General features: G+C 39.5%; 2 protein-coding genes across 3 annotated transcripts in view; both read right to left on the bottom strand.

The window, feature by feature from the left end:
* Positions 1–6,961: 6,961 nt before the first annotated feature.
* dkk1a (dickkopf WNT signaling pathway inhibitor 1a) lies at positions 6,962–8,917 on the bottom strand. Its single transcript, XM_027023248.2, has 4 exons — positions 8,611–8,917; positions 8,292–8,433; positions 8,038–8,211; positions 6,962–7,722 (listed from the first exon to the last, which is right to left on the bottom strand). The coding sequence occupies exons 1-4, from the start codon at positions 8,818–8,820 to the stop codon at positions 7,433–7,435; spliced, it is 816 nt and encodes a 271-aa protein (XP_026879049.1). The 5' UTR covers positions 8,821–8,917; the 3' UTR covers positions 6,962–7,432.
* A 1,107-nt stretch (positions 8,918–10,024) lies between these two features.
* prkg1a (protein kinase cGMP-dependent 1a) overlaps positions 10,025–26,572 on the bottom strand; it is a 53,480-nt gene continuing 36,932 nt past the window's right edge. For both annotated transcript variants that reach the window (XM_027017040.2, XM_027016966.2), the window contains exons 6-18: positions 25,203–25,280; positions 25,010–25,104; positions 22,572–22,637; positions 21,196–21,270; positions 17,045–17,141; positions 16,599–16,738; positions 16,162–16,251; positions 15,877–16,018; positions 15,580–15,743; positions 14,601–14,723; positions 14,460–14,522; positions 14,014–14,080; positions 10,025–12,273 (exon numbers count right to left, since the gene is read on the bottom strand). In XM_027017040.2, coding sequence (XP_026872841.1) covers positions 12,175–12,273; positions 14,014–14,080; positions 14,460–14,522; positions 14,601–14,723; positions 15,580–15,743; positions 15,877–16,018; positions 16,162–16,251; positions 16,599–16,738; positions 17,045–17,141; positions 21,196–21,270; positions 22,572–22,637; positions 25,010–25,104; positions 25,203–25,280 — 1,299 coding nt within the window. In that variant the 3' untranslated portion in view covers positions 10,025–12,174. The remainder of the gene's footprint in view (positions 12,274–14,013; positions 14,081–14,459; positions 14,523–14,600; positions 14,724–15,579; positions 15,744–15,876; positions 16,019–16,161; positions 16,252–16,598; positions 16,739–17,044; positions 17,142–21,195; positions 21,271–22,571; positions 22,638–25,009; positions 25,105–25,202; positions 25,281–26,572) is intronic.

Here is a 26,572-nt window from a genome sequence, read left to right as displayed (position 1 = left end):
GGTTAGTCTTAGCATGGGACCACTACATTGTTGGTTTAGCTGTGTTACTTGGTCTTAGAAATCTAGATAAGACCTTCTTTTCTTGGAAGGGAATGATTTACATTTATTTATGTTGTTACAATATCCCCCTCTCTCTTTATTTCTTTATAAATGAAAATGCTGTTTTCCCCTAAATTGATAGTGCTTTTTGTTGTCTGACTGATTTCCTGAGTCTCTCTCTCTCACGCTCTTGCTCTCTCTCTTTCTCTCTCTCTCTCTCTCTCTCTCTCTCTCTCTCTCTCTCTCTCTGTCTCTCTCTCTATCACTTAAACCTGAGGAATTGCCACTGACACCAGAGTAATTCCCAGTGGAATATCTTTCTGGTAAATGCCTTTGACCTTTGGAACCAGGCAACGGTATTGTGGAGCATTATATGAGCTCCATGCTGCTTCTGTCCTCCTCTGTGGACTCATATGGTCCTAAGTGCTTGTGTCTCTCTGTGCTTAACAGTAGCTGCTAGCCCTGTGTCAAGATCCTGCTGCAGAAGCAGGTGAGAACAAACAAGCATAACAGTGTGATGAGTCTGTGATGGCTCCTCTGTAGAACACCTATGATTTAATCCCTCTCCTCAGAACAGCAGGGGAGAGTGGGAGAAAAAGAGACAAATGCCATCAGCTCCTTGCTGAGATCAAAGCCTATTCTTCTTTGGTTTCTCCCTGCTTGAATCAGAGAGCATCAGTCATTTTCCTCTGGGAAAACCAGGGGGGCTGGTCAAGTAACCACAGCTGTTAGAGGTGTCATAAAAGGCTGAGTGAGATAAAGAGATAACATGAGAGGAAGTAAAGCGTTTCCAATTTAGGCTTCCATGTAAAAACTGGCACCTTAAGTTTGCTGTGCATGAACAATTCATCATTTTAAAATGTGTAAAATCAAATTAGTATCATATTCTACGGATATATTAATTTATTAACTATACGGTTAAAGCAAAATGGGACCTGTGGATAATTGAGCAGTTAAAACCTCTTGTAATGTCATGATGTTACCTGTGGTTGACTTTAACATGTCCCTAGAGCTCTTCTAGGCATGAAAGTGAGAGAGGAAATCATTGGTTCCTGACCTATATGAAAAATGCATCTCCTGTAGGAATTACTGACATACCTTTCATATCTGTCTGTCTGGCCTTTATTTAAAGCAGTTGAAAAGCAACTCGCTACTTGCTGGTCTTCCTCTAAGAGCCATCAAACCTCTCTCTACAACTTGTCCAGAATGCAGCAGCACGATTGGTCTTCAATCTTCCGAAGTTCACACGTTACTCCACTGCTGCGCTCCCTTCATTGGCTCCCTGTAGCTGCACGCATCAGATTTAAAACCTTGATGCTTGACTACAAATCCAAAAATGGACCAGCCCCTTCATACATGAGGTCAATGGTCAAAGCCCGATCCGTACCTCGAGTACTTCGAACCTCAAGTACGGTTTGGCTTGAAATACCTTGCTTCAGGTCTCATGGATGACAAGCATCGAGACTATTTTCTGTCCTGGCTCCAAGATGGTGGAATGAACTCCCGCTTGCTGTCCGGACAGCAGAGTCCCTTGCAGTCTTCAAACGCAGACCGAAGACCCATCTATTTGCAGAATATTTAAAGGACAACTGACACTGCTCCCTTATTGACTGACTAATTTAGTACTTATTGTAGGGCATTATTTATGCTTTTTAGCAAACTCTAGCACTTATTGCTTATAGCACTTATCATTGTTTAAGATAGACTTTATGTATTTTGCACTTCTAGGTATCAGCATTCATCCCTGTATTCTACAGTATTCTAGTTCATTGGTATGTTTAATTCTAACCTACTATACTGTACTTGGATATATTCTATGAGTAAATGACAAAGCACTTTTGTATGTCGCTCTGGATAAGAGTGTCTGCTCAATGCCGTAAATGTAAATGTAATGTAAATGTAAAAGGAAAACAAAAATAAAAGGTTTTATGAAACCTGTTGAAGGAGAGTGTTCCATTGTCTAAATGAGATGTTTCCCTGGGGTTCATTGCAGGAGTTCTTCCTGTTCTTGCTGCCTGCTCTCACGACACAGTCTATAACTATGTAGAATGCTTTCTGATAACGGAGCTCCTAAGTGATTATGGAAATTTACATATATTCCACTTTGCAATTTTATTTCTAAAATTAATCAAGCCCAGTAACAAATCATTATCAACATTGTCAGAGTAAACATGGTTTTCAATCATTCAATCAACTCTTTTGGCCTTTTCTAAATATTTTGTTGGCAATCATGCGATATTAACGCAAAGCAAAACACCAAATAGTGCACTTCAGATTCCTTCCCACCTCTCCGGGCACTTATATTTTTACAGGAATTATATATATATATATATATATATATATATATATATATATATATATATATATATATATATATATATAAATAACATTCCTGTATATATATTCATATACACTCTTTCTTTTGATCACACACACACACAAAAAACACACGTACATGCAGACCCACACACACACAAAGTGATATGTGTGAAATTACTTTGCATTCTGCGGGTTCATAAGCTGCAGCGAGCTATTTAACACAAACGATGGTTGCAGCTTACATCCCAGCCAAAACAAATGAGAATGTGGGCTAATGTAGAGCAGACCCTCTCTCCTGCCTGCCAGGACCCCCTACCCCAGCACCCCCAAGGCTGTTTATTTGTTCTGTTTAGTCTGGCATTTCCTCCAGACACAGCATATTGTGCTGTTATTTGGGTAAACAATGGGCAGATTGTTGAAGGGATTGAAAGTGCCCAGCTGTGCATTAGATAGTGGAGCAGAGCAGGCAGACGACAGGCAGGCTGGTGTCACCTGAGGAGAGCAGGTGGGATGACACCACACGAGGACAGCCAGCCCTGGGCAGACTGCTGGCAGCCACTAAGGCCACTTCACCTTAAGACAAACGTTAAGGGTAAAGTCACTGTCGACCAGGCTTGGTCCATGAAGAAAGTGATTACAGGTGAGCACCACTGACTCAGACATGTTATTAACTTATTCAGGCTTTCCTCTACATGCTTTCTAATTGTCTCATGCCCAATGGCATCAAATCTCTTAGGATTCAAGAAGGCAAGACACAACCATGAACAAATCTGTTTTTCTCTGGGCACATTCCTTGCGTGATGGTGTGCAAGGTTAGAATGCATGCCTCTGTATACATATGCAAGCATTAGACAGTGGGAAACCCAAAGGCATACGTCAGACTACTGGGACACCAGCAGGGATCAAAGCAAGCAGGCAATGGGGAAAGGCTCGAGCAGCAGCGCCTGCTCCTGGGGTACCGCCGCCTGCCTCCTGGTCGCCACATGAGGCGGCCAACATCACAGAGGCCCACAGACAAACACGTCGCCATGACGGCAGCCCGGAGTTCTGGGGTGGCTGGGTTGGGAAGGGGTGGGCCGGCGGTTAATAACCACTTACGATAACCAGGGACTTCAAAGCCATCTCTTCAAGTTCACTCATAAAATGTGGCTTTCGATTGGCCCAGAGGTCCAGGGTTCACAGCTTGTTTACAGCACAGCACTAAACACAATCTTTGAGCGGGTTGTTTTGCAAGGCAGGAGCGGCATGGCGTGGCATCAACGGCTGCATTATTTAATTACGAATTCCAACAGGTGAGAAAGATTTCTCAGATGTTTGCGCAATGGCATTGCTAACTACTGACTGTCATGGAGATAGCGATACAAAGATGAATGGAACGCATTGTGTGGAGGAGAAGAGGACGCTATGCCAGGGCTGCGTGAGTGACACCCTTCCTGGTGGCTGTGTTTGGATAAGCAGTTTGGGGCTGATAGGTAACCGGGTGCCAGATGAGAAGCCCTTTGAAGTTCTTGAAGAATACTTAAGTCCCCCTGAGAACAAGATCTCATTTCTTCTATGAAAGGGAGTGTGCCTGTTTAAGGTAAGGCCAGAACACCAGGTTAGGCAGCTAGGTGAATCAAACAACTCCTCTGATGTGACATAAACAAAGGCTATGGAAAAATGCAGGTATCTGGTCTGGAGAGAGCATGGTAGAATTTGGACTCTGTAGCCTCTGATGTGACATAAACAAAGGCTATGGAAAAATGCAGGTATCTGGTCTGGAGGGAGCATGGTAGAATTTGCACTCTGTAGCTTCAGGAAGTAGGCTGGACTGTTTTCACCTCATCACTCAAACGATGTTGAGTTCAGCTCTTGTATTCGAGAGCAAATCCCCAAACCAAGCCCCCCTCCTAGATGTCACCACAAACACACTTACACACATACACACATGCCTGTGGCCGGTAGAGGTCTGTGGTCAGGCCAGTAACGAGCAGTTCAGCGTAAACACAGTTTCCAGACTGTCCCAAACCCCAAACCCCTCTGCCTCTCCTCTCATACTACTGCTGCTACATCATTCGCAATACTCTGTCTGTCACAGTGTGTGTGTGTGTATGTGTGTGTGTGTGTGTGTGTGTGTGTGTGTGTGTGAGTGTGTGTGTGTGCATCCATCTAATTGTGTACCCATCAGTACCATTCAGTATTGTGGTCTTAAGCTTTTTACTCAAATGGAAAAGTTAATATGATAATAATACACACAATTTTGACAAAAACAGATTTCCTGAGTGCACCAGTTATGCTAATATACATTATTAAAGTACATTATGCTATTATAATGATCTTAAACCAGAATGAAAGAGTTTGCTGTTCTCTGTGACAACCTGACAAGTCTTACTGGTGATCTGGTGAGTGTCTTGACTTAGTTGAGAGTGCCAATTCTGCCATGTGTTTACATGGCTGAGGACCCCCTCCCTGTCCACCCACTCAACATACACGCGTCACCCACACCTGTTTGCTTTATGTTACCCTTGCACCCTCAAGCAGCTTACTGTCCACATCTGTCCAATCTAATTAGTGTCTGACATTTACACCTGCACAGCAGCCATGCAAAAGAGACTCTGACTCTGAGACTCTGAGTGCTGAGTTACAAGGGGCATACACTGGGCAATATTCTGTGCCATAGTGTACCAAAATGAGTGTACCCTGAATTTAGAAAACAGGAGTCTTTACATGTTTAGCACACTACACACACACAACTAAAACATGCTGAGTTGGCCATCTCTGACAAAATGAAAGAGAATGTTATTCACTGGTTTTGTTTAGACTCATCTCTGAGTGTTTTGCTGGTTTGGCCGTGATTTGAGGTGTAGTGCCGCATGAGAAAGTCTACAAGGAGATGTGCATCGGCTTTCAAACAACTGCTAAAAGTGGACGCCTAATCAGAATGTGTGTGTGTTTGTGTGTGTACATGCTTGTCTCCTCTAGTCTCTGAACACCCAGTTAAAAAGGTCCACTTTAGTGAGCCCTCGAATCTGTGACGCCCGACATCATTAAACACAGATCTGTATGTCTGTAATTTTAAGCCACAGTCTGTCACCAGAGAGAGAGAGAGAGAGAGGTCTAACCGTGTTAGCATGAGGGTATGGAAAACTCTAGTTACTTTTTTTCTAACTCTTTTGTCCCTTGCCCAACAAAACATCTTGGCTTGGCATTTTACTGCAATGCAGTATTTGCAATACAGTAATTATGAGCTTTTCAAATTCCTCATTTTGATATGTGAGTTTCAGACTTGCCTGATTCTCATAACTCTTTGGCAGTAAACTATGATATGAACATTAACTGGCAATACATATAGCTTACACAAACTCTAGTGTGCTTGCTGAACATATTACACACTGAATATTTACTACTACATCAATTTCAGTTTCAATACTAAAAAGACAAATTCAGACATCACACTGACAAGGGATGCTGACACTTTTGTATGCTATGGTATCCCTAAATTAACTGACACTCTGTAGGTGAACAATTAGGTATATATTCCTCTCATTTATTTTCTTTACATTCTGGAACTGCTAACACTGTTATTTGCCTTTCATGCTGAAAAATTAGCATAAACTTCTTAACCACTACTCTTGTACCTGCTCCCTATTAAACATGTTACCTGTATGTCAGCAATAGCATATGATAAGGTAATTAGAGGATAAAATATCTCTATGATTAACTTGCAATCCAGGCCTGGCTACAGGACTAATTAGAAGTTAGCCAGATACACCAAAGGCTGTGGAAGAGAAGGTCTTTGGAGCTGAACCCCTGTGACTTCCTCTGGACTCTTTATTTGCTATCCTCCTGCTGCATTTGTAGTTTCATGCTGTTTTGCCCTGTTTAGGCTTTCATGTGGTCAGTCTTTTTTTTTTTTTTTTTTTTTTTTTTTTTGAAGCAATTGGGATATGGCTGCCCAAAGGACTTACATATTACCCTCAGAACATGCAAACTGTTTATCTCCCATCATAACTTCCTCAAAAGACATGCTTCTTGTAGTTTTGAAGGAGCATTTGATTGGGTATTTAAGGGGTTTCTTTCAACTTCTGAAAATCATGTATTTTAAGCAATGTGCATGTTTGACCTCTAAAACCCCCTGAGCTGCTGTGTAGCACCTGAGTTAACAGGAGTATAAGCACAGCACAAGTGAAACAGGCTAAAGCCTGAACTCTGAGCCAGGTCATCAGAGGGAGGCAGACACACTGCCAAATCACATTCACGTCATGAATGAAAAGCTGCAAACATACAACTGAGAGTATGAAATGCACATTAGAGGCATATTGGACATACAAGGTTTGATGCTATGTTGTTCTTGAAATCTCCTCCTAATCAGATGATGATCCTGTATGGACTGTGACTGTGATGTGATTAGTGTAATGTCCCTTAGCCAAGCTTCCATGCATTTGCTTTGCTCTAAAGATCTCTAAACATCTCTCCAGAAGTCTCCAGATATGAACATGGACGTTTAGAGCTGAAAGGAGTCAGTTTCTGAGGAAAAGCCTATAAGAATAGATAAACAATCTCATGACTGGTCAAATTAGAATATTTTAATAACAGAAATATTTAACAATTTAGTCTGAAATAAAAATATAATATTTATATTACACTGTAAATAACAATATAAATCATATGATTCGCATTTACAGTATTAGCATAGAGTCATGCAGCACCTGGTCTTACAATACTACTTTTACAGAATCAATAAGCTCAGTTAAGTGCCACTTCCAAATAAGTATTTACACTACAGTAATTTACTGCAAGAAGAGTTTACAGTGCCCTTATAAAGGGAAGCAAAAATCTGCCTTTTAGATGACTCTAAAGGAGGAAATAAAATGATTTGCTGTCTTTAGTGGCAGAGTCTCTGATCCAAAATTCCACACGCTGCACCTTTTCTGCATCCATCCACAAAATATGATCAATCCTTTTAACAGGGCATCCTTCCGGGGAGTCAGTTTTCCTGTATCCCTTGTGTCTACTTGTGTGTGTGTGTATGTGTGTGTGTGTGGGTATATATATGCTCATGTAAAAGCGAGCTGTCCTAGCAAGTTCCGCTGTGTCAGCGCAGCTGGCATGTGTGGAGGTTCCTGGCAGCTCTGTTGTTGTTGCCACTGTGCTGCTGCTGTCTCTCCAGCCCTCCTGCTCTGTCCCGCAGGGCTCGGCACACCAGGCCCTGGCCACAGTCGCAGCGCTGGAAGATCTCCAGGCCGTGGGTGTCCTTGCGCCGGTGCCGCGTGCACATCTGGCCCTCAGTCAACACCGGCTTGCAGATCCGTGACCAGAAGTGGCGAGCACAGCACAGTCCCTCAGAGCAGTCTGAAGATCGCAGACACATGTCCCCCTCACCACCTGAGTGAGAGAAAGAGAGAAAGAGAGAGAGAGGGAGTGAGTGAGAGACTGAAATTTCTGTGTAACATTTGGAATCAACTGAGTTAGCTGTTAAAATCATAGGAGTGCTGAAAAGAACTAGTATTTGTTGAAGGTTTACTGGTCAATTTGCATGAGAAGAGAAGAGAAGAGAAGAGAAGAGAAGAGAAGAGAAGAGAAGAGAAGAGAAGAGAAGAGAAGAGAAGAGAAGAGAAGAGAAGAGAAGAGAAGAGAAGAGAAGAGAAGAGAAGAGAAGAGAAGAGAAGAGAAGAGAAGAGAAGAGAAGAGAAGAGATACCTTTAAGCATTTGTTGTGAGGAGACTGTAGTCCTTTTAGGCTGCTGTGTCAACACTGTGCGGTTCTGATTACGTGTTACTGGCACAGCAGTGCCATGTGGCTTGCTAACCAGTTGAGTCGCAGCTGTAGTTCTAAAAGACTGGGTAGAATTCATTTCAGCTGCTTGGCACACGCCTGCAAGGGAAGCACAAATTTCATTGTAACAAGACGTAAATGGGCATCAGTGGAGAACAGAGAGTTGAATCGTTGCTCACCGTTAATACATCGGTTACCACTGCAGCACATCGCGTCGCGAAGGCAGCGCTTCCTACGTTTGCGGCATGGCAAGCACACTCTGCGGGCATCGTTACAGAATTTAACGGGACCGCATTCACCATCAACAGCGCAACTCAGTGGCTGAAGGAGAAAAAAAAAAGTGCTTTACTAATTCCATATACTGTAATTGGTTTCTATCAACATGAAACACCAAGGAAATTTAAATTAAAATGAAACTGAGCAAGCAAACAGCGTTTTGCAAACTCTTCAAAAAATATTATTTTATTCACTTATAGAAATAAATTAGTGCTAACGTACCACCGAGATGTCACTGCCTCCCTTGTGAATGCCGCCGCTGTCTGAGTTGACCACATGTGGATTTGCGCTGACTGCGTCGGTGGGATTGGAGGCTCCGTTTGGCAGATTTTTGATGGAGTTCCGTAAACCTGATCCAGCCCGAGCATCTCTAACGTAGCCGCCGCATACAGCGAGGTAAACAACCGCAATCGTTAGTGAGACCGGCATCATGGCCTTATCCTCAATGGAAAAATTCAGTAGATCACGTAGCTAATTAAAGAATCCGTGGAAAAACGAAGCCGTTTTTTTCGATAATCTGTCTTCGCGATTGTGCTTTAGATTGTCCGAGGAAACTTATGTCTCGAGAGTAGCAGAGACGCATGGGCTTTATACATGTGGAGTTTGTGTACACCCGCCCCTCCCTATGTAGTGTTTGTATAAGCGCGAGCGCGAGCGCGCGGTAACGAGGGGAGAGAATTGACATTTCAAAGATACTTGTTGCACCCCCTCCAGCACGCACTTGGAGTTAAAAGGAGCGAGAGGCGTTGGGGGGGGGGGGGCAGGACAGGCCATTAGCATGTCCTCTTTCGCAATAGGATACTTCTCTTGAAGGGGTTACTTAAAAGATGTCATAAAGCTTCGTGTTACTTGTCCGAACATTTTTCTATAGAACATAAAGACATTAATCTTACAGTTTCTTTTATATTGATTAATTTTTATACACTGCTCTCTGTACGGCTTGTAACGCTGTGGGCTACAAAAGGATCGACTCTAATGGAGCAATGGCATGCTCATATTTCAAATTTGCATTGACAAAATAATTCAAGTATAACCAAAAGGCATAATATTGCAACTGTAAATCTGAAAAGGAAATATGTATATTGTCTGCAAAACTAATCATTATGTCCAAATTATACTGGAAGGTGCCTATGTGTTGACAGTTGTATCGTGCTTCATAGTCTAGCTACATTTTAAAGCGCTTTAAATAGACTAGTGCAAAGGAACGCAGGATACAATCGTAGAGGTTAAAAATGTTTCCTCGATTGATAGTTTATAATATTCTGGCGCCCTCTGTTGTCACCGAGGATAATATTGCTGAGCCCGAGCGAGCGCAAGAGCGAAACAGAGAAAATGGGTGTGAGAGATTGGAATTTGTGTCACATCTGAAATAAAGTGAGTCAGGTGTTAGAATCATATCAGTGCAGAGATGTGGGGGTACACTACACTTAAAAGTAATTTGATTTTATTTGAGATTTATAAAGTTTATAACAGGCACCTTGCAAATGGCTTTGATGACATCAAAGTACAGTCAGATAAAATCAATATCTTGGCAAAACCCACACCACTCATGACAAAGATACAGTGCAGATTTGGATGTTAAAGACTTAATCTAAATCAAGACTAGGTCTAAAATGACAGGAAGAAAAGTCAGGAATTTGATTAAGGAATTCTATATTTTAATGGTCTCAATAACATTACTTAAGTCTTGTTGGGAAATAGCAGTCTACATTTTTACTATTGACTTGTTGAGTGTACATTACAATATGACTACGGTCTCAGTGTAAGAAATTTGTTTTTTCATAAGGGACTACATAATTTCCACACAAAAAAAGGATATTAAACAGTTGATATCGATAGTTTTCTTACCAAATACATGTAGATGAGGCAAGGGGAGACAAAGTAAAAAAAAAAAATGTTAATACCTTATTACCAATATACATCAATTGTGGGCTATATAATATGCATTATATTTTTTTGTAGGCAGTTAAATCATGACTGCCACCTTTTCTTTGTTCAGTGGGAATAAATGGTATTTTCACCATTGTGCAGATGAGTCTGTGCAACTAGACCAGATCAGCAACCAGGATGTATGTTAAAGTAAAACAATTGTCAAGGGGAAGAGTTAGAGATGATTACAGAGGACAGTACCTCAGTGCAGTTTAATAGGACGAACACTTACATGGACTCGGGTATAGGTATAGTATCATGTACTGCAGCACAGTACATCCTCAAGAACAAACATAATTTATGTGAACAAAAAATGTGATGCTATTACTGCTTACAGTGCCTTGCCAATCCAGCCACATAATCATACAGAGGCAATGTCATGCAGTAAAGACATATAGTTATGTCATTGTCTAATTTCACAGTGTCTAGTTGTGTGCAGATTTAGATGTACATAAAAAAATAATAATAAAGCAATTTGCCACTCTAGAATATCTAAAATGGTGTTGTAAAAAGTAGGGAAAATGTATGGGTCTTGATGGAGAGCATCAGTTTCAGGTTTTGACATGTAGCAGGTTAATGGTCAAGTGTAAGTGTTTTAGGATGCCATTGATTTAAGGCACTATTTATTTTCATGGTTAGCTAAACACTATGGATTCTGAGAACACATTGTTTGTATGTATTCATACATATGTTATACCTGAATTCATCTATAGTCATTTAGTCACATTATTACATAAATTTAAATATGAGGTCATCAAAAGATCAAATAATCCCAATTCCCTCAAGGCTACCTTTACAATCTTATTCAAAAACTGCCTGATCATGGCCTGATCACAGCTATTTAAAATTTCCCTTCAGCAGTGGTGACTGGCTGAAGAGTCATAGATGGGACTAAGAGTAAATTGTGATCTTGAGTTGAACATTTTAGAATTCAGTGGGGGCCTTGGGTTTATTTTGTGAACAGTGTCATGAACCTGAGGCACACTGGGAGTTGGATAACCAGACATTAGCACAAGCCCTGGCTTGGCTACAGCACACGCTCGAACGGCCACCTCTCATCATGTCACATGTTTACATAAATGGAAGTAGATAAGGAAGAAGGATGCTTGTGAAGTGTTGCACAAATGTCCACATGGGGCACTTCAGAGAATAATTAACTACTATTACAAATGTGAAGCAACTCTGTGCTTTTTATGTCTGTGTATGTTTTTGTTTGTTGGCATTACTGGTAGTGGTGGGGTTAATATATTACTATGTACATGTTCCATAATGCCTGCTTATAAGAATAACATTCAGGGCTGTCCGGATCCCCTGAATCCTGGCTTTGACATACACTGACTTCATCTAAATCTATAGACCACATTTTACTTAGCAATCTGCACAAAGTGTGAAAGATAAAGAGCCTACAGCCAATCAAAAACAAAAAGCAATTGCATGAGGTCAAGACCTGCTACAAGATATCTCCATTTGCCTATGAGGAGAGGGGCTTGTGGCAGGTACACCCAAACAGAAGGATGTTTACGCTCTTGGCAAACACACACTCACACACGCGCACACATACGCAGTTACACAAAATGAATATATTCTCCCCCATTGTTGGGTCTTGTGTATAAGAGCACTGACAGCTCTACAGTACCATATAGCCTAAGTCCACAAGAACCTTCATTTCTCTATTGCAACAGTCAAGGCTAACCAAAACAAAAGGGCTTTTCTCCCTTCTACTCCATTGGTCTGTCCTGCCTCAAACAGCCTTTAATGCAGCTTGCCCAAAAGAAGCAGCTCTGTTCCAGGTAACAGTGGAGCAGGTCTTTTGTGTGGTGTGCATGTTCTCCCATTGTGCCAGGATGTGCTGGAGCTTTAGAAGTCTACATCCCAGCCTGTGTTGTCATCAGGAGGAGGGTCTTCATTGTCCTCTGGGAAGCTGTCAAAGTTGCTTGTGTCTGTGGCTGATGTCACCTGGAGTACAAAAGTGATCATGCAATTTTCAATAGATCATAACACCCATCACCCTCTAATATACAAAACATATAATAGAAAAGATGCATAAAATATAAATAAAATAAATGCAAAATTATAATCAGAATTTATTTTTTAAAAATTATAAAAATTCATAAAAAACTATAATAATCTTACAAAATTATAATATAAACATGATCCAAATTAAGGCAAAACTTTAATTTATTTAAACCCATGAAATAAATTTAAAGCATTATGGTCTGACCAGCCTTCCAACCTTTTTTTTGTGTTTTAAAATGGTTGTCACTTTTTGTCACTTGGTTTGTGACTTTTATTTCAACATTTATTTTTAAATGTACTTATCTTTTGTTATTGTAATGTAGGCTATCAGGTCAGTTGCATTTACTTGTATAAAGAAGCTATTAAAAAGTCCTATCCAGAATTCCTGGCACCCTGGCTAACAAACAAAAAAGGCATGAAAATTAATCAGCTTTCTTTCCATGCATTATCCTGTCCTCAAACTATGAAAGAACTATTAGTCTTCAATCAAAGAACAGAAAGATCTTGTTGATTTTTTTTTTAATTATTCAGATATGCTTGTCACAGTTATTGGCATTCTTATTATCTAGTATAACTGATTAATTGATCTAATGATGAAGTTTAAAATATAATAAGCATCTCTTCACATGTATATTTTGTTTTTTTAATGTTCAGCCAAGCCTTTGGGAACACGTAAGGACCTTTTTCACCAGGTTTTAAAATATGAAGGGAAACTCTCTTACTCATCCATCTAAAGATGAGAGACAACAAACAATGAAATTACAATAATTATGACCTTTCAAATATGAAAAGGACAGTTTGTTCTTTGCCTCCAAGCACAGTGAGTAGGATGGTTCAATGTATTAAAAAAGTCCTGTAAGGTTCACAGTTAATGAAGTGCAAATGTTTTGAATTTGAGCTTGGTACAGCTTAACCACAAATATTTAACCTATAAAATCACACCTCCATGCAAATAAGTCTCACAATACAAATGCAACTGCCAAAAAAAACCCCCAAAATAACACTGGAACATTGGAGCTCTATGATCATGCTAACCCAAATGAGAGCTTTTAGGCCACAAACACCACATCTGGATTAGCATGTAAAAAAATGAATAGAGAAAATCCTTTCATACTGTGACTCAGAAACTCTTTTGGCTCCAAAGACAAAGGCATCAGACACACTAGGACATTTCAGTGCAAAATCAGACCATCGCAGCAAGTGGCCAATACCACACAGAATTGGCTTACAGATGAAATGGCCAACCCAGCCTGTTGACCTAAACCCATGTGGTAACCTGTGGCATGAGCTGAAGAATGAATAAGCTTCCTATCTTATTTCCATACATGGACTCAGCATTACTGTCTTGGAGAAGATAAGATACACAGAGTAAAGCATTCATGGGTTTATATACATTGTTTTCAGAAAAAAATATGTTGTTATAGATTATATAATATTTTATTATACACTTCATCCAGCATTATTTGCTCATTACATTTGAGGGTGCTAATAGTTTTGGAGGGTACTGCAAATAAATGAATGAAAACACATAAAATTGTGCAAGGCTGGTGAACTGGTGAATTGTACTGGTCTTTGAATCTTAGTACACACTTAGTACACATATTTTATGAGTAGAGACTAATTAGCTGAATAGTCAACAACATTCTGTAAGTTCTAACTACAACATTTGTAGGTACTTACATTAGGGATGATTGGAGGGGTCAGTGTTCCCTTCCTTAAGCCCTCCCAGTTAAAGCCTTCAAACCACCTGCACAGAGCACACAGTGAATGAGCACATTGTAGGAGTACAGTGTAAGAGCTCTGCCGGAGCACAGTGTAGGAGCACTGCAGTGTTTGAGCAGTGAGTATGAGCGCAGTGTAGAAGCAAAGTGTAGCAGTACAGTAGGTGCACAGTGTAAGAGTGCAGTGTAGGAGCACCATAAGAACACAATGTAGGAGTGCAGTGTGGGAGCAATGAGTATGAGAGCAGTGTGAGAACACTACAGGAGAGCTCTTTAGGAGCATAGTGTAGGAGTGCAGTGTAGGAGCACTGTAAGAGCTTTACCATTTGCAGTGCTGTCCAATTCAGATGTTACTCTGTTAGTCACACAGTCATACCAACTCAGTCCTTTTATTTGCGTACTTACTTGTGCTTTTGAATATCCTTAACACCATTTTTTAAGTTTCCCAGTCTTTCAGAAGGAGTGTCCCTGGAAAAGTAAAAGAACCTGTCAGTAAGAGCTGTTGAACTGTTGAACTGTTGAATTAGCATGTTCAATTTAACATACCTGCATAGTTTTTTAATTAGATTTGCAGCATTTTTGGTAATTTTCTTTGGAAATTCAATCATGTCAATGCCTCTTAGGATGATGTTGTAAGTCTTCATGGGGTCAGGACCTGAAAAAGGAGGACTGAAAGACATTGGAGGATTAGATATTAATTTTAGATATGAAATGTATTGGAGGATTTGAAATTTTATTTATGATATTAAATGTATTGGAGGGTTAGACATTTTATTTTTGATATTAAATGTATTGGAGGGTTAGACATTTGATTTTAGATATGAAATGTACTGGAGGGTTAGAGATTTGATTTCTGATACTAAATGTATTGGAGGATTAGTTATTTGATTTTAGACATTTTATACATATTGGAGGACTGCAAATTTGATTTTATATATAAAATGTACTGAAGGATTAGAGATTTTATTTTAGATATTAAATGTATTGGAGAATTATAGATTTGATTTGAGATATTAAACATATTGGAGGAGATTTGATATTATAGATATTAAACAATATTGGAGGATTAAAGCTTTTATTTTAAAAAATGTTTCATGTCACTGCCTCTTAGGATGATGATGTAAGTCTTCATGGGGTCAGGACCTGAAAAAGGAGGACTGAAATGCATTGGAGGATTAGATATTAATTTTAGATATGAAATGTATTGGAGGATTCGAAATTTTATTTATGATATTAAATGTATTGGAGGGTTAGACGTTTTATTTTTGATATTAAATGTATTGGAGGGTTAGACATTTGATTTTAGATATTAAATGTATTGGCGGGTTAGACATTTGATTTTAGATATGAAATGTACTGGAGAATTATAGATTTGATTTGAGATAATAAACATATTAGAGGAGTAGAGATTTGATATTTTAGATATTAAACAATATTGGTGGATTGAATCTTTTTTTTTTTTACTGCTGCATAAAAGTTCAATGAAATGTTATTTATTTAGTGTCCATTAAATGTTTTCTCTCACCTTCCAGTCAGTAGTTCATACATGAGGATGCCCAGGGACCAGTAGTCTGCTGAGATATCATGACCTTTGTTAAGAATGATCTCCGGGGCTACATACTCTGGTGTGCCACAGAACGTCCATGTCTTCTTACCGAAGCCAATCTTCTTAGCAAAGCCAAAGTCCACCTGTACACATTTTAATTATTTGCTGTATATATATTACTCAGATAAGCCATTTTTCAGCATTTATAACCCATTTATATAAAACATGTGCAGGAGGACATTATTATATTAAATGAATAAGTCCAGAACTGTTTACCAATTTGGCGTATCCCCTGTGGTCCAGTATCAGGTTCTCTGGTTTGAGGTCTCTATAAATGATGCCTTTGGAATGTAGGTAGGCGAAAGCCTCCACCACACACGCGGTGTAGAATCGAGTGGTGGAATCATCAAATGAACCCCTGTAACAGGCCAGAATCCAAAAGCACTATAAAGACAAAATCCAGTCATGGTTACTGGAACAGTGGTTGTGGTGAGTGAAGGGGATGAAGAAAAAAAAAAGTGTACACAGGGCTATGGAGGGAGTGCGACTGAGTGTGCTGACCTGTCTCTGAGGATGGTCCACAGCTCTCCTCCCAGACATGCTTCCATCAGCATGTACAGATATTTACTGTCTTTAAATGTCCTGTAGAGTCTGCAGAGTGTTTTTAAAAGCTTATACTACTGACATACAAAAAATATCCCATCAGAAAGTAGTCAAACGAGTAAAAGAAATCTTTAAAACAGTAATAAAGTAACCAGCTGTTACTGCAGTTACTGCACACTGCATTACAGCGATTGAAGACCAGAGTCTTTGGTGTGTAGCCAAAAAAACCTAAGTTTTGGATGTTTCAAGCCAGTTGTGTGTGTTTATTTCAGCTTTGAATGTATAAACTATAATTTACACATGAAAGAATATCTGACTTAACATGCCATGATGATGAAATGTTAAGAGGTGTGTGGTGTCTGTTAGTATTGATCCACTGGTGCCTCTGAGAGTACCTAACTATGAAGTCAGAGTGAGCTTCCTGCATGATAAGCTTTTCAGAGCGGATGTGCTCCTGCTGTCTGGTGTCTACGATGTGGCGCTTCTTCAGAATCTTCATGGCAAAAGTCTTATATTCATCACTCTTCAGCTGCACCTGGGATTAGAAATAAGAGAAAGAAGACCCAAGTAGATGAAACGCATTCAATATTCTTTGGAAACAACAGTAACAAATCCTACAAAGGTATTTTAATTTCTCACTTGAAACAGGCTAGCCTTTAGCAAAACAACTGCAGGCTCTGTAAGGAGGCTCAAAGACCTGAGCATCATACAGTTTTCACCACCTGCCCAATACTTGCAAGTACACAAATACGTCCTCCTGTTCAATATTGTTCTGCCAATTAATACATTTTTTAATACATTATGTTTAATAAATTAAGGAAGACCATATTCTAATATATACCAACTCAACACGCCCAAATCCTCCAACTCCGAGTGTGTCTATGATGTTGAAGTCTGACAGGTGTAGGCTGAAGAAAAAAGCATTCTCTGCCTCATACCTGCATAACAGTAAATGAAGAAATGGAAAGCTTTTAGAAAAGTGTAGCCTAAAGGGAAGGAAGCTGGAAAGAGAGAAAGGAACAGCTCCCCTCTCTTTATCCTGCAAGACCATAATCCAAACTCAGTTCTTCTCCTGTCCACCTGGGCCCTATGGTTACTTTGGTATTGTCTGGTAAAGAGTGAACTCTAATTCTTTTTTATTCCACTGAGCTGAGTTTACAGTGTTGTGCTTACTAATGTCCCATGCACTACAAACTCTATGTGTATTTTTAGGAAGAGGACCCACTTGCGTGACTTAAAGTCAATACTTTTTTTATACATTGGTCTGAGTGCTTTAAAAATATCATTCCCACTCTATAAGTTTGCTGTTGCACATCAGCTTCAACATTATGCAGAGAATCTTCATATTAACACAGTGGAGTTTGTATCGGCTATCCTTGTGAATGAGGTCTGAACTGAACTCAGTGTTTGCCTTTCAAATTTGACCGACTGGGATTAAAAGTGAAGACCTGGCTATAGTTCAGCATTCGCACTATGGAGTTAATGGAAACCTTTGTTGACTGGCAACCTTTGCTTTGTTTAGACTGATTGGTACTCGAACAGTCAGTGACACTTTCTGTTCATTTCACACTGTTAAACAAATAATGAACACATCTGAAAATGTGTACTAGTGCGGTGATTCCTTTGGTTTGGATAAACTCTTAAAAGCAACCTTTTTTTACCTTGTGAGTCCAGGGAGGAACGAGTCTGCAAACTCCCTATTGGGTCTCTAAAACAGTAGTCACAAGTGTGAGTAATAACACATTTGTCTCCATGTTTGGGTTGGCATACAGCTGCCTAGTGTCAAACAGAGGTTATGATTTTCCACACACACTGCCAAGGGTCCTTAGACATGCATACACTTGCTTAATCTCTCAGACACCCACAAACCCAAAGTGTCCTCTGAATATTATTTAATCCTTTCTATAATCAGATCAGTTATTAGCCAGATTGAATTGGTTTAGCTGATAAAGAAGGAAGGCTTCTCTGGGTTAGAGACAGCCTGTTGGAAAATGGCCTGAACTCCAGAAATAGAACACACCACAAACAACTCGGGCAACATGTGCGGGAAAAAGACACATAATACAACACCATCATCACAATGAATATCAAATGTCCTCTTCACCTCAGCAGATGGTAGAAAGCTTGGCTTGAGGTGCCATGAGGAAAAGAGGCCTAAAGCATAAGAAGGAATAGGCAACAGCGGAAGCACACAGCACACTGTGCACATGCACAGTAAAACAAAAGCAGGGCTTCTTACAAAGTGAATTCAGAACAAAATACACAAGGAAAGAAATGTTCAGGATCATGTACCTACTATTACTCAACTGACATGAAACAACAACAATAATTTGGGGAAATCAGGTTTCTCGAGGTAAGTAAATCCTACATAATTCTTTGCGAAGATTCAGTATGAGTCTACTCCCAGGGATACACAGTGATTAGACATAAAACAAAGGAGAAGCAGTGTCTCTGTTCAAGAGAACTCTGTTCAAAAAGTAGTGACAGGCTCCATGGGAAGAGGGAGGTTTCTATGGACAAATGTTGGGCCAGTAGATGGGGTCCACACAGGAAGACTCCCATTCATGCCGGTGAAAACTAACTGAGGATAGAAGAATGTTCATTATTAACTCTAGTGAGGCACAAAGTCTTTGAGCTACTGGATCAAATTTTTAAAAGACGCCTAATCAGATATGGGCTTTAGAGCCAGATTATATTCCGGTCACTAGTATTTGTTCAAACTAAAGGCGTACAATTATATTTGACCACAAGGTGGAGACACCACTCAAGCATACATGACTTATTTTAAATGAGACAAAAAAAGACTTTTCTATATCAGTGTTGAAACTTCTGTGTGGAACAATTCACAAAGCACTAATAATTCTCCCTCTCATAGAAGTGTAACATAGACAAGGGGCTCAGAGCTCCCCAGTCCCTGGAGCCTGACATAATGAACTGCATTTCATGGAAATACATTTATAGTTTTAGATGATAAAAAAGCATGTTTTGCTGTCATCTGGAATGTTGTTCAACATACCATTCTTTGTTGTTTTATATATGTTTTATATATATATATATATATATATATATATATATATATATATATATATATATATATATATATATATATATATATATATATATATGGCAGTGCATGTACTGTCATACTGATAAATATGTTAGTAATTCTGGATAAGAGCAACTGCTAAATGTAGTAAATGTAACTGTAAAATAATAGAACTGACCTCCAGTAAATATCTGACGTGTATATGCAGTGCTGTATCACTAAAGGGGTCCATGACATCATGGCGTATGATGTCATCCCTCTGGGTATACGTTTCTGGCTGATGGACTGTAAAGGAGTTGTGATATCTCTCTCAGGACCTCACACTGGAATTAATGGCTGCTATAAATGACTGCAGGGCTGAAAGTGCTCCCCAGTGGCCTAAGCCATGGGCTCTCTGCTGGACCACAGCTGGCTGAGCCCCTTGCCATAGGAGAACTGTGGCCTCTGACTGCAATACACATCAGCAGCCTACTACATCGCCCTCTCAGACAAACAATGACATTAGCAGTGCCGCCCCATGTAGTTCACAAGATAAATGTTCCACTGGTCTTCAAAATGATTTCCTTATTTTTTTTTCATGAGCACAAGGAGAGGAAGGATTCCTGCACATGCTTGCTGGACAAATACTTGCATCCTAGGTTTCCCAAACCTGTTAATCATTTGCAGAGCAAAATCTCCAGTGCTGAATGAACTGGTCTGGTGTTTATTTGTGGTCAGCTGTACATTCATAAACGCAGCAGGTGTTAATTCCACACTGGAGTTTGAATGAACATGTCCTGCTTGTGTGCCAGGTCTGTATGGGGATTGTTTTACCTGGACAATTTAAAAAGCATTTGCTCTCTAGAAGTTGAAAACACCTGGAAGCAAGTATTTTCTCTCTCAGACGATATACAGAAGTTGAAAAACACATTGGTTTCTCCTTCATTAATGATCAAAATCACAGCTGCAATGTGGGAAAAAGCTTTTCTAGTGGAATGTCACAAGATATTACTCTGAATATTAAAGACAGTTATATTGACTGATAGGTTGTATTTGTGTGTACAAGACACAGAAGGCACGACATAGTGCTCATCCCTCAGAGGCCAATTAGATTGGGTTTGCTCTGTCAGTGAGTATAGTACTTTGAGACCCATTTCTTTGTGACACATTTGTCCAAAACAGTTTCACCATTCCAGATCACAGTGCAAGAAACACTGTCTGGCAGCTGAAACTGTGTATTCATAACACTGACAAAGGAAAAATCTGTGGGGTGTAACAGACCACAAACCCCAGAGATGTTTTCATTACTTTATCAGCTAGGGGATTTACAGTGCAGATAGAAGCAAGAGAGACAAAGCGGAAAAGTATCTAATGCTACTTTGATCCAAGAGAAGCAACGTTTGAAGAGGGAAAGAAGCTCAGCCTCTTAGCTGTACCTGCTCTCTGTTATTCATGGCATCATTTCTAAGCCTCAACTCCATATTTACTGTGGCAACAGTAATCTGTGTGCGTGTGTGTGTGTGCATGTGTGTGTCACTGAAAAGTGATAAGGTTTCTAATGGTTCACATTACTCACACCTTTGCAGTCTTTCAGATAAGCAAGGTTCACTTTCACATCACCTCAAACTACTGAAGAGGTCACAAACCCACTCTCTCAATATACTCATGTTTCTCCTCATTGAAAACAATGTGTTGTTGATTGCTGACTGCAAGAGAGTTGTAAGGATGCTGACCTTCTATCTCTTTCTGAGCAACAGTGCAATAGCCGCTCTTATATAATCCTTTCTATAAATGAACATGATTGAGGGAGTATATACTTAGCACAGAAAGACACTGGGTTACAATAAAAATCAATAGAGAACTGGTGAAATTAAACTCATAAATGCTATCATGCACATGATATTGAACAGGTATTGGAAAGCAGAACTCAGCAAAAGCTGGTGTTGATGGATCAAAGACAGACTTACTTTGCTTTGGCCTCTGCATCTTCAGGTCCTTTGCTGGACACGTCCTCCAAGCCTCCAATAAGATGCTTATAAGATCTAAAACAAAACACTTGTAATGATTTAAATGCAAGTGATTTTCAGTTTTCACAGGAAAAAGAAGTCTGTCTGCTGTCATTTGAATATTATGTATTGCTGTAGCTGCAATGAAGACAAGTTTAATATTATTATAAACCTAATGAGAAGTCAAACCTTAAAGGAAAGGGGAATGTAAATATGTAAAATGGTATGTTTGCTACAGTACAGCGAAGGAATCAAGAAAAACTAAATGCTAAAATGCTCTTTGATAAAATTAAGAAGACATTCCAAAACTATTCAGTAATGAGTTGGATGATCCTACAGCTCACCTGATAGAGCTGTTAGAGCAAGAGGCCAGCAACACCAAGGACATAAGGATTTCACAGGAAGCATGCATACTGTTCTATTGATATGCAAATTGCTCAATAAATATGTAACTCTAAAATAAGAGCATCTGCCAAAAGCTATAAATTCGGTGGCATAGGTTTTATTTCAACTTTGGGAAGGGACACTGCTCACAGCACCCACCCTAACACATTATATGAGTAGTGTGAGCAGGAATTATTGAGAGGACATGTCCCCCCTGTCCCCCTCCCAAAACTACACCTATGCATAAATTTAATAATAAGAACATTCCATAACATGCTGTTTTTGCTGATATAATTGTGTAATTTAGAAGTAATAATAGCAATGCTGGACATGTTTCAGTTTATAACTAGAACAGCAGATCCGGCATCACAGTTTAACCTACCCTTATAAATATTTAAATACTCTGCCATCTTCTAAGAAGTGATATGCTTAGCATTGTGCGTTGCTTGCCCCCCTCCCTGAGAGCAACAAAACCATACTAGCAGTGAAGTTCCACTCAGTAGGATGTTGACGGGTGAAGGCCTAGAAAACCGTGAGCAGCACATAAAAAGTGCAATGAGAGGACTCCCCAGCCCGGAATCTCTCTCTCTGCAAAGCTCCCAGCCGCACACGGCACCATAGCTATCTTAGACATGTTATATTTATTGACCTGTGGAACGCAGCAGAGAAGCACGCCTTCGACCACGCAGATACGCAGATTACACATGAACAGCCCAAATACAAAATCAGGCCAAGTCACACTTACAAGTAGTTTCACACATTTCTTTTCAGCAGAAAACTAGAATTTTAATCACAGCTTGTCTGAGACAACTTGACATGCAACATTTAAGATTACTTGAATGTAAAGGTAAAGAATGTAAAGGTAAAGGTACTGTATCTCTGTACTGTACCTTTTATGTGCCAAAGTAGTAAAACATTATACAGTAGTGGCTGAAATAATAGTTGATACTCACTCTCTGTCAATAACTAGGCAGGTAACGGTTTCTGCAGCAATGAAATTGGCTGTCCTGATGTCCTCACTGTGTATAAAACAATAAAATATATGGAAAAATAGATCATACAGGCACACATAGTAATGGATCCAAACCAAATCACACAAAATGAGAGTTTGTGCAAAATTCATTTTTACGCACTGCACAATCCAAACATAGTGATAAATCAGTTCACAGCTAAAGCTGGTAGAGCAGCCATATGTTATGTAAGGTATATTTTCACTAGAGGTAAAAATAAAGCACCACGGGAAAAACAATCTTTAAATCTTTATCTGATCATTTAAATCTAACTGGCCACAAACAGACACTAAGACTATATTCAAAACTTCTGTTGTGTTAACAATCATTAGCATTAAAAAAAGAATGCTTATATTATTTTTAAATACCAAATTATTATGTGAACAGTTTAAAATTAAAACTGCAAAATATATTTTACTATAAAAATGTGACCATAGAATTTGCTCTGAATTTCCATAGAAAAATGACATATTTCAGAAATTACTCAGAGTCTTTCTGGGTGCCATCATGAGCCTCCCCTGCCTCGCTGCATTCCGAGGAGGAGTCGCCCCAGTCGCACGAATCTGTGTCCGAGGACCCCGAGTCCATCCCGCTCAGGTAGTACACACTCACACACTACCTTCAGTATAGGCCTTCACTGTTCTCTAAAGTACAGACATATTTACTCCTACATTTAGCCCCACTTTAGCGTATATGGCTAACTTCTCTCCCCACTCCATCTGACTCTGTGTAGTGCGCACACACACTGTCTGATCTTCTGTCTGACAAGAAAGAACACTAGATGTTAATTCAAATGCTGTACACACACACCCAATCAAAGTCCTTTGTGTTTGGACAGAGGTGAGAATTCTACACTACACAACACTAAATCCCTCACTACGCAAATACACAAACACTCGTCAAGAGAAGGTCACAGCTGCTCCACATGACAACACAGAGGAGAGGAGAGGACAGGATAAGAAAGATGTTGTCACTACTTTAAAGTGACATTATAAAGCCAAAGCGTGAGAGTGTCAGTGTTCGGCTAGTTGTGCTGAGGGTCATTATGAGCTGAGTGCTCTATAAGTGGCTGTATAAGAGGCCATAAGTGGGGAGCATGCACTGCTGAGTGAAGACCTACACTCGAACTTCATGGCCCATCTGAAACAGTAACACCTGCTCTCTGAGAAGTGGCAAATACGCGTCTGTGTCTGTGCCAAACAAGTGTCCTTGCTCCAATCACTATCACAAGCATGTACACATACCCACAATGTTACCACACAGCCCAATTAATCCAGGCAACAAGAGCTTCATTTCTCCAAGTGTAGTCAGTGCTCATGAGACTCCTCTGAATCTCTGACCTGAGTGCTGTACACTGTACCAGACCAGAGCGCTCTTACATTTGTCTACTCAGATATATGTTGTTACACTAGTGCTGCATTATCAAACCAACCTATAAATCTATATCTATTATTCAATATAGGAATTGCTTGTGTAATGCACTTTTGAAAAAAAGAACAGAAGTACTACATCTGCTCTCCAACCAAATTAGGTCATTCTTAAAATAACCATTTACCTTAGCTTTTATTAGAAACAACCTTATACATTAAAATAGCCATGTACAATAAAAATAAACATATACATTAGTTTATATTATAATTTATTAGAATATTAGTTAATGCTCAAGATAAGTAGACATGTTTGTCACAGAATGCCTTTTATGACCTATGGCATTTATTAATATTAATAAAAGCCATAGAAGAAATGCAGAGTATTGTTTTGTTTTGTTTTTGGTTTTTTTTAAATATAGCCTTCAGTGAAAACAGGACCAGTATACATTTGGGGATTTTTGCTATCTAATCTTATCTGTGTAAATCACAGGTACATCATAAGGTACATTTATTTGGCACAGTAAATTTATAGTACCTACATAAGGCCTAGAAAAAATGGCTAACTCAGTCATCCCCCCATATATTATACAATTCCAGGCAGGCCTATTGATCATCCTAAAATATTAACACAAAGCTCACTATTCTGACCTTTTTCATATCACTATAAAACAAAGTGGAACAGGCACTTATTATTACATAGTGAACACACAGCTTTCCCACTTAATATGCTTACTATCCAAAAATCATAACAAAACACTATACAAATATTTTTATTTCTAACTTGTCATTTCCTTGGTGCTACCAAATTCACAGTTGTTAGATAGTATACTGCCAAAAAAAAAATGTGGCTTGGACACCTCTAGATGGCGCTACAGTTCTTATACACCAGATTTAAGTCATTGTGCTTTTTTCTCCAGAGAGATATTCATAATGGAGTTACTAGGCAGCACAAGATTAAGTCTGAAAGCACATAGCGTCTTATTTAATTGTGAAAATAGAGGGCAATCTTACCCTTGCAAGGCTTTCTCTCCAAACCAGTCACCCTTTCCCAAGGAGTGCAGGTACACCGCCTCCTGGCTGGAAGAGTCCTCTCGGGTCACTGTCACCTGAAAGAGAGGGGCAGGTCACTGAAGAACTGCAGTCAAATGGAGAGCAGCCCTTTACATTTAGATACAATGCAGCTGTTGTGCTAAATTGGACTTACCTTTCCTTTACTGATGATGAAGAATGTATCCCCCCTTGCTCCCTGTCTGATGATATAGTCTCCATCCTCATAATGTGTCTGAACATCAAACAGGGGCAACAGCAGAAAGTAAAAGGACAAAAGAAAGGATCAGTAAACAGTAAACTACGAGTTCAGGGACTACACTTGAAAGGTTTTGGAATATCAGAATCACAATATTAAGTGACATTTTCAAAACAAACGCACTACAACTAATTCAGTGCTGAACAGGTATGGCCATCACTGGGGTGAGGCTGCGTAAAAATGAAACAGGACACAGGGAGGAGAGAAACAGTTCCAATGCTTTCTGAAAAACCACACCTCAGCTGCCCCTTCACCCTCTGACTAGGGGCCATGACCGCGATGTCTTAAGGGGGGGCCCTTTTTCGGCCACATCATGCCCTCCTGCCCCTGCTGTGTGCCGTATGCCCTCCAGACATACCTGCGCACAGACAGTGCAGACGAAATACTAGCCCCAGAACAACCCAAGCCAAAATTCTGCCAACATTACCTCCAGGCTGATGCCTATGGAAGGACACAATAACAATATTCCAAAAATCTCAGGAAGAACAGAATCTATCAGAATCCCTTAGTGACGGTGTTGTACCACCCATTAAGATGTAGGTTTGTTCAAAGATTACCTTGTTCTACCAACTAAATGACCATTCTACCAACTAAAAAACCTAGTCATTTGTGTTTACACAAATGTGTTTTTTCACATTTTTCCTGTGAATGTTATGAACAGCAGTTATGATACACAACGTTGTGTCTCTGGCTAATAAATATATTCAACTTGCTTAAACAATTTTTTTAAATGCCGCTAATTTTCCCTTTGGTATTTTGTTTAAACTATAAATTTTATAAAGTGGCGCCTGCTACAAATATTCGATGGGAAGCTATTGGTGACATCGTTAATGCAGTGGCATACAATCTAGATAAAAAATAGGTATCAAAAGGAAAGCTCTTGCTTAAATGTTTAAACTCTGCAGTTGTGAAACAAGCTCATCTTAACTGTTTGCCAGAACCACCACTAAAACACAGCTAGCTAACAATTCGCAAACGCTAGCTAGCTCAATTCGCTAGAACCACTAAAATAGCTACACAAGCTGTTATCTAGACAGCGAAATAAGTTACTGCTAGCTAACAAACCTAGGTTTCACTAGCTTAGCTAATTCATTAGTACTATAAATGGAAAAACTACAACAAAATACATAAAGCAACGTGTAGTTTCTCCACCAAAGTTCTCTTAAATTAATTTTAGAGAGCTTATGAATTTGGGGGCGCCAGAAATCCAGTGTTTTGTGTAACCGCGTTCCTCATTTTCAAAAACGTCAGATTTCTCTACTCCACCA

This window comes from Electrophorus electricus, chromosome 11, assembly GCF_013358815.1.
Source record: "Electrophorus electricus isolate fEleEle1 chromosome 11, fEleEle1.pri, whole genome shotgun sequence".
Lineage (NCBI taxonomy): Eukaryota > Metazoa > Chordata > Actinopteri > Gymnotiformes > Gymnotidae > Electrophorus > Electrophorus electricus.
The sequence above is the reverse complement of the archived record's forward strand: the minus strand, read 5'-3'. Positions and strand labels throughout refer to the sequence as shown.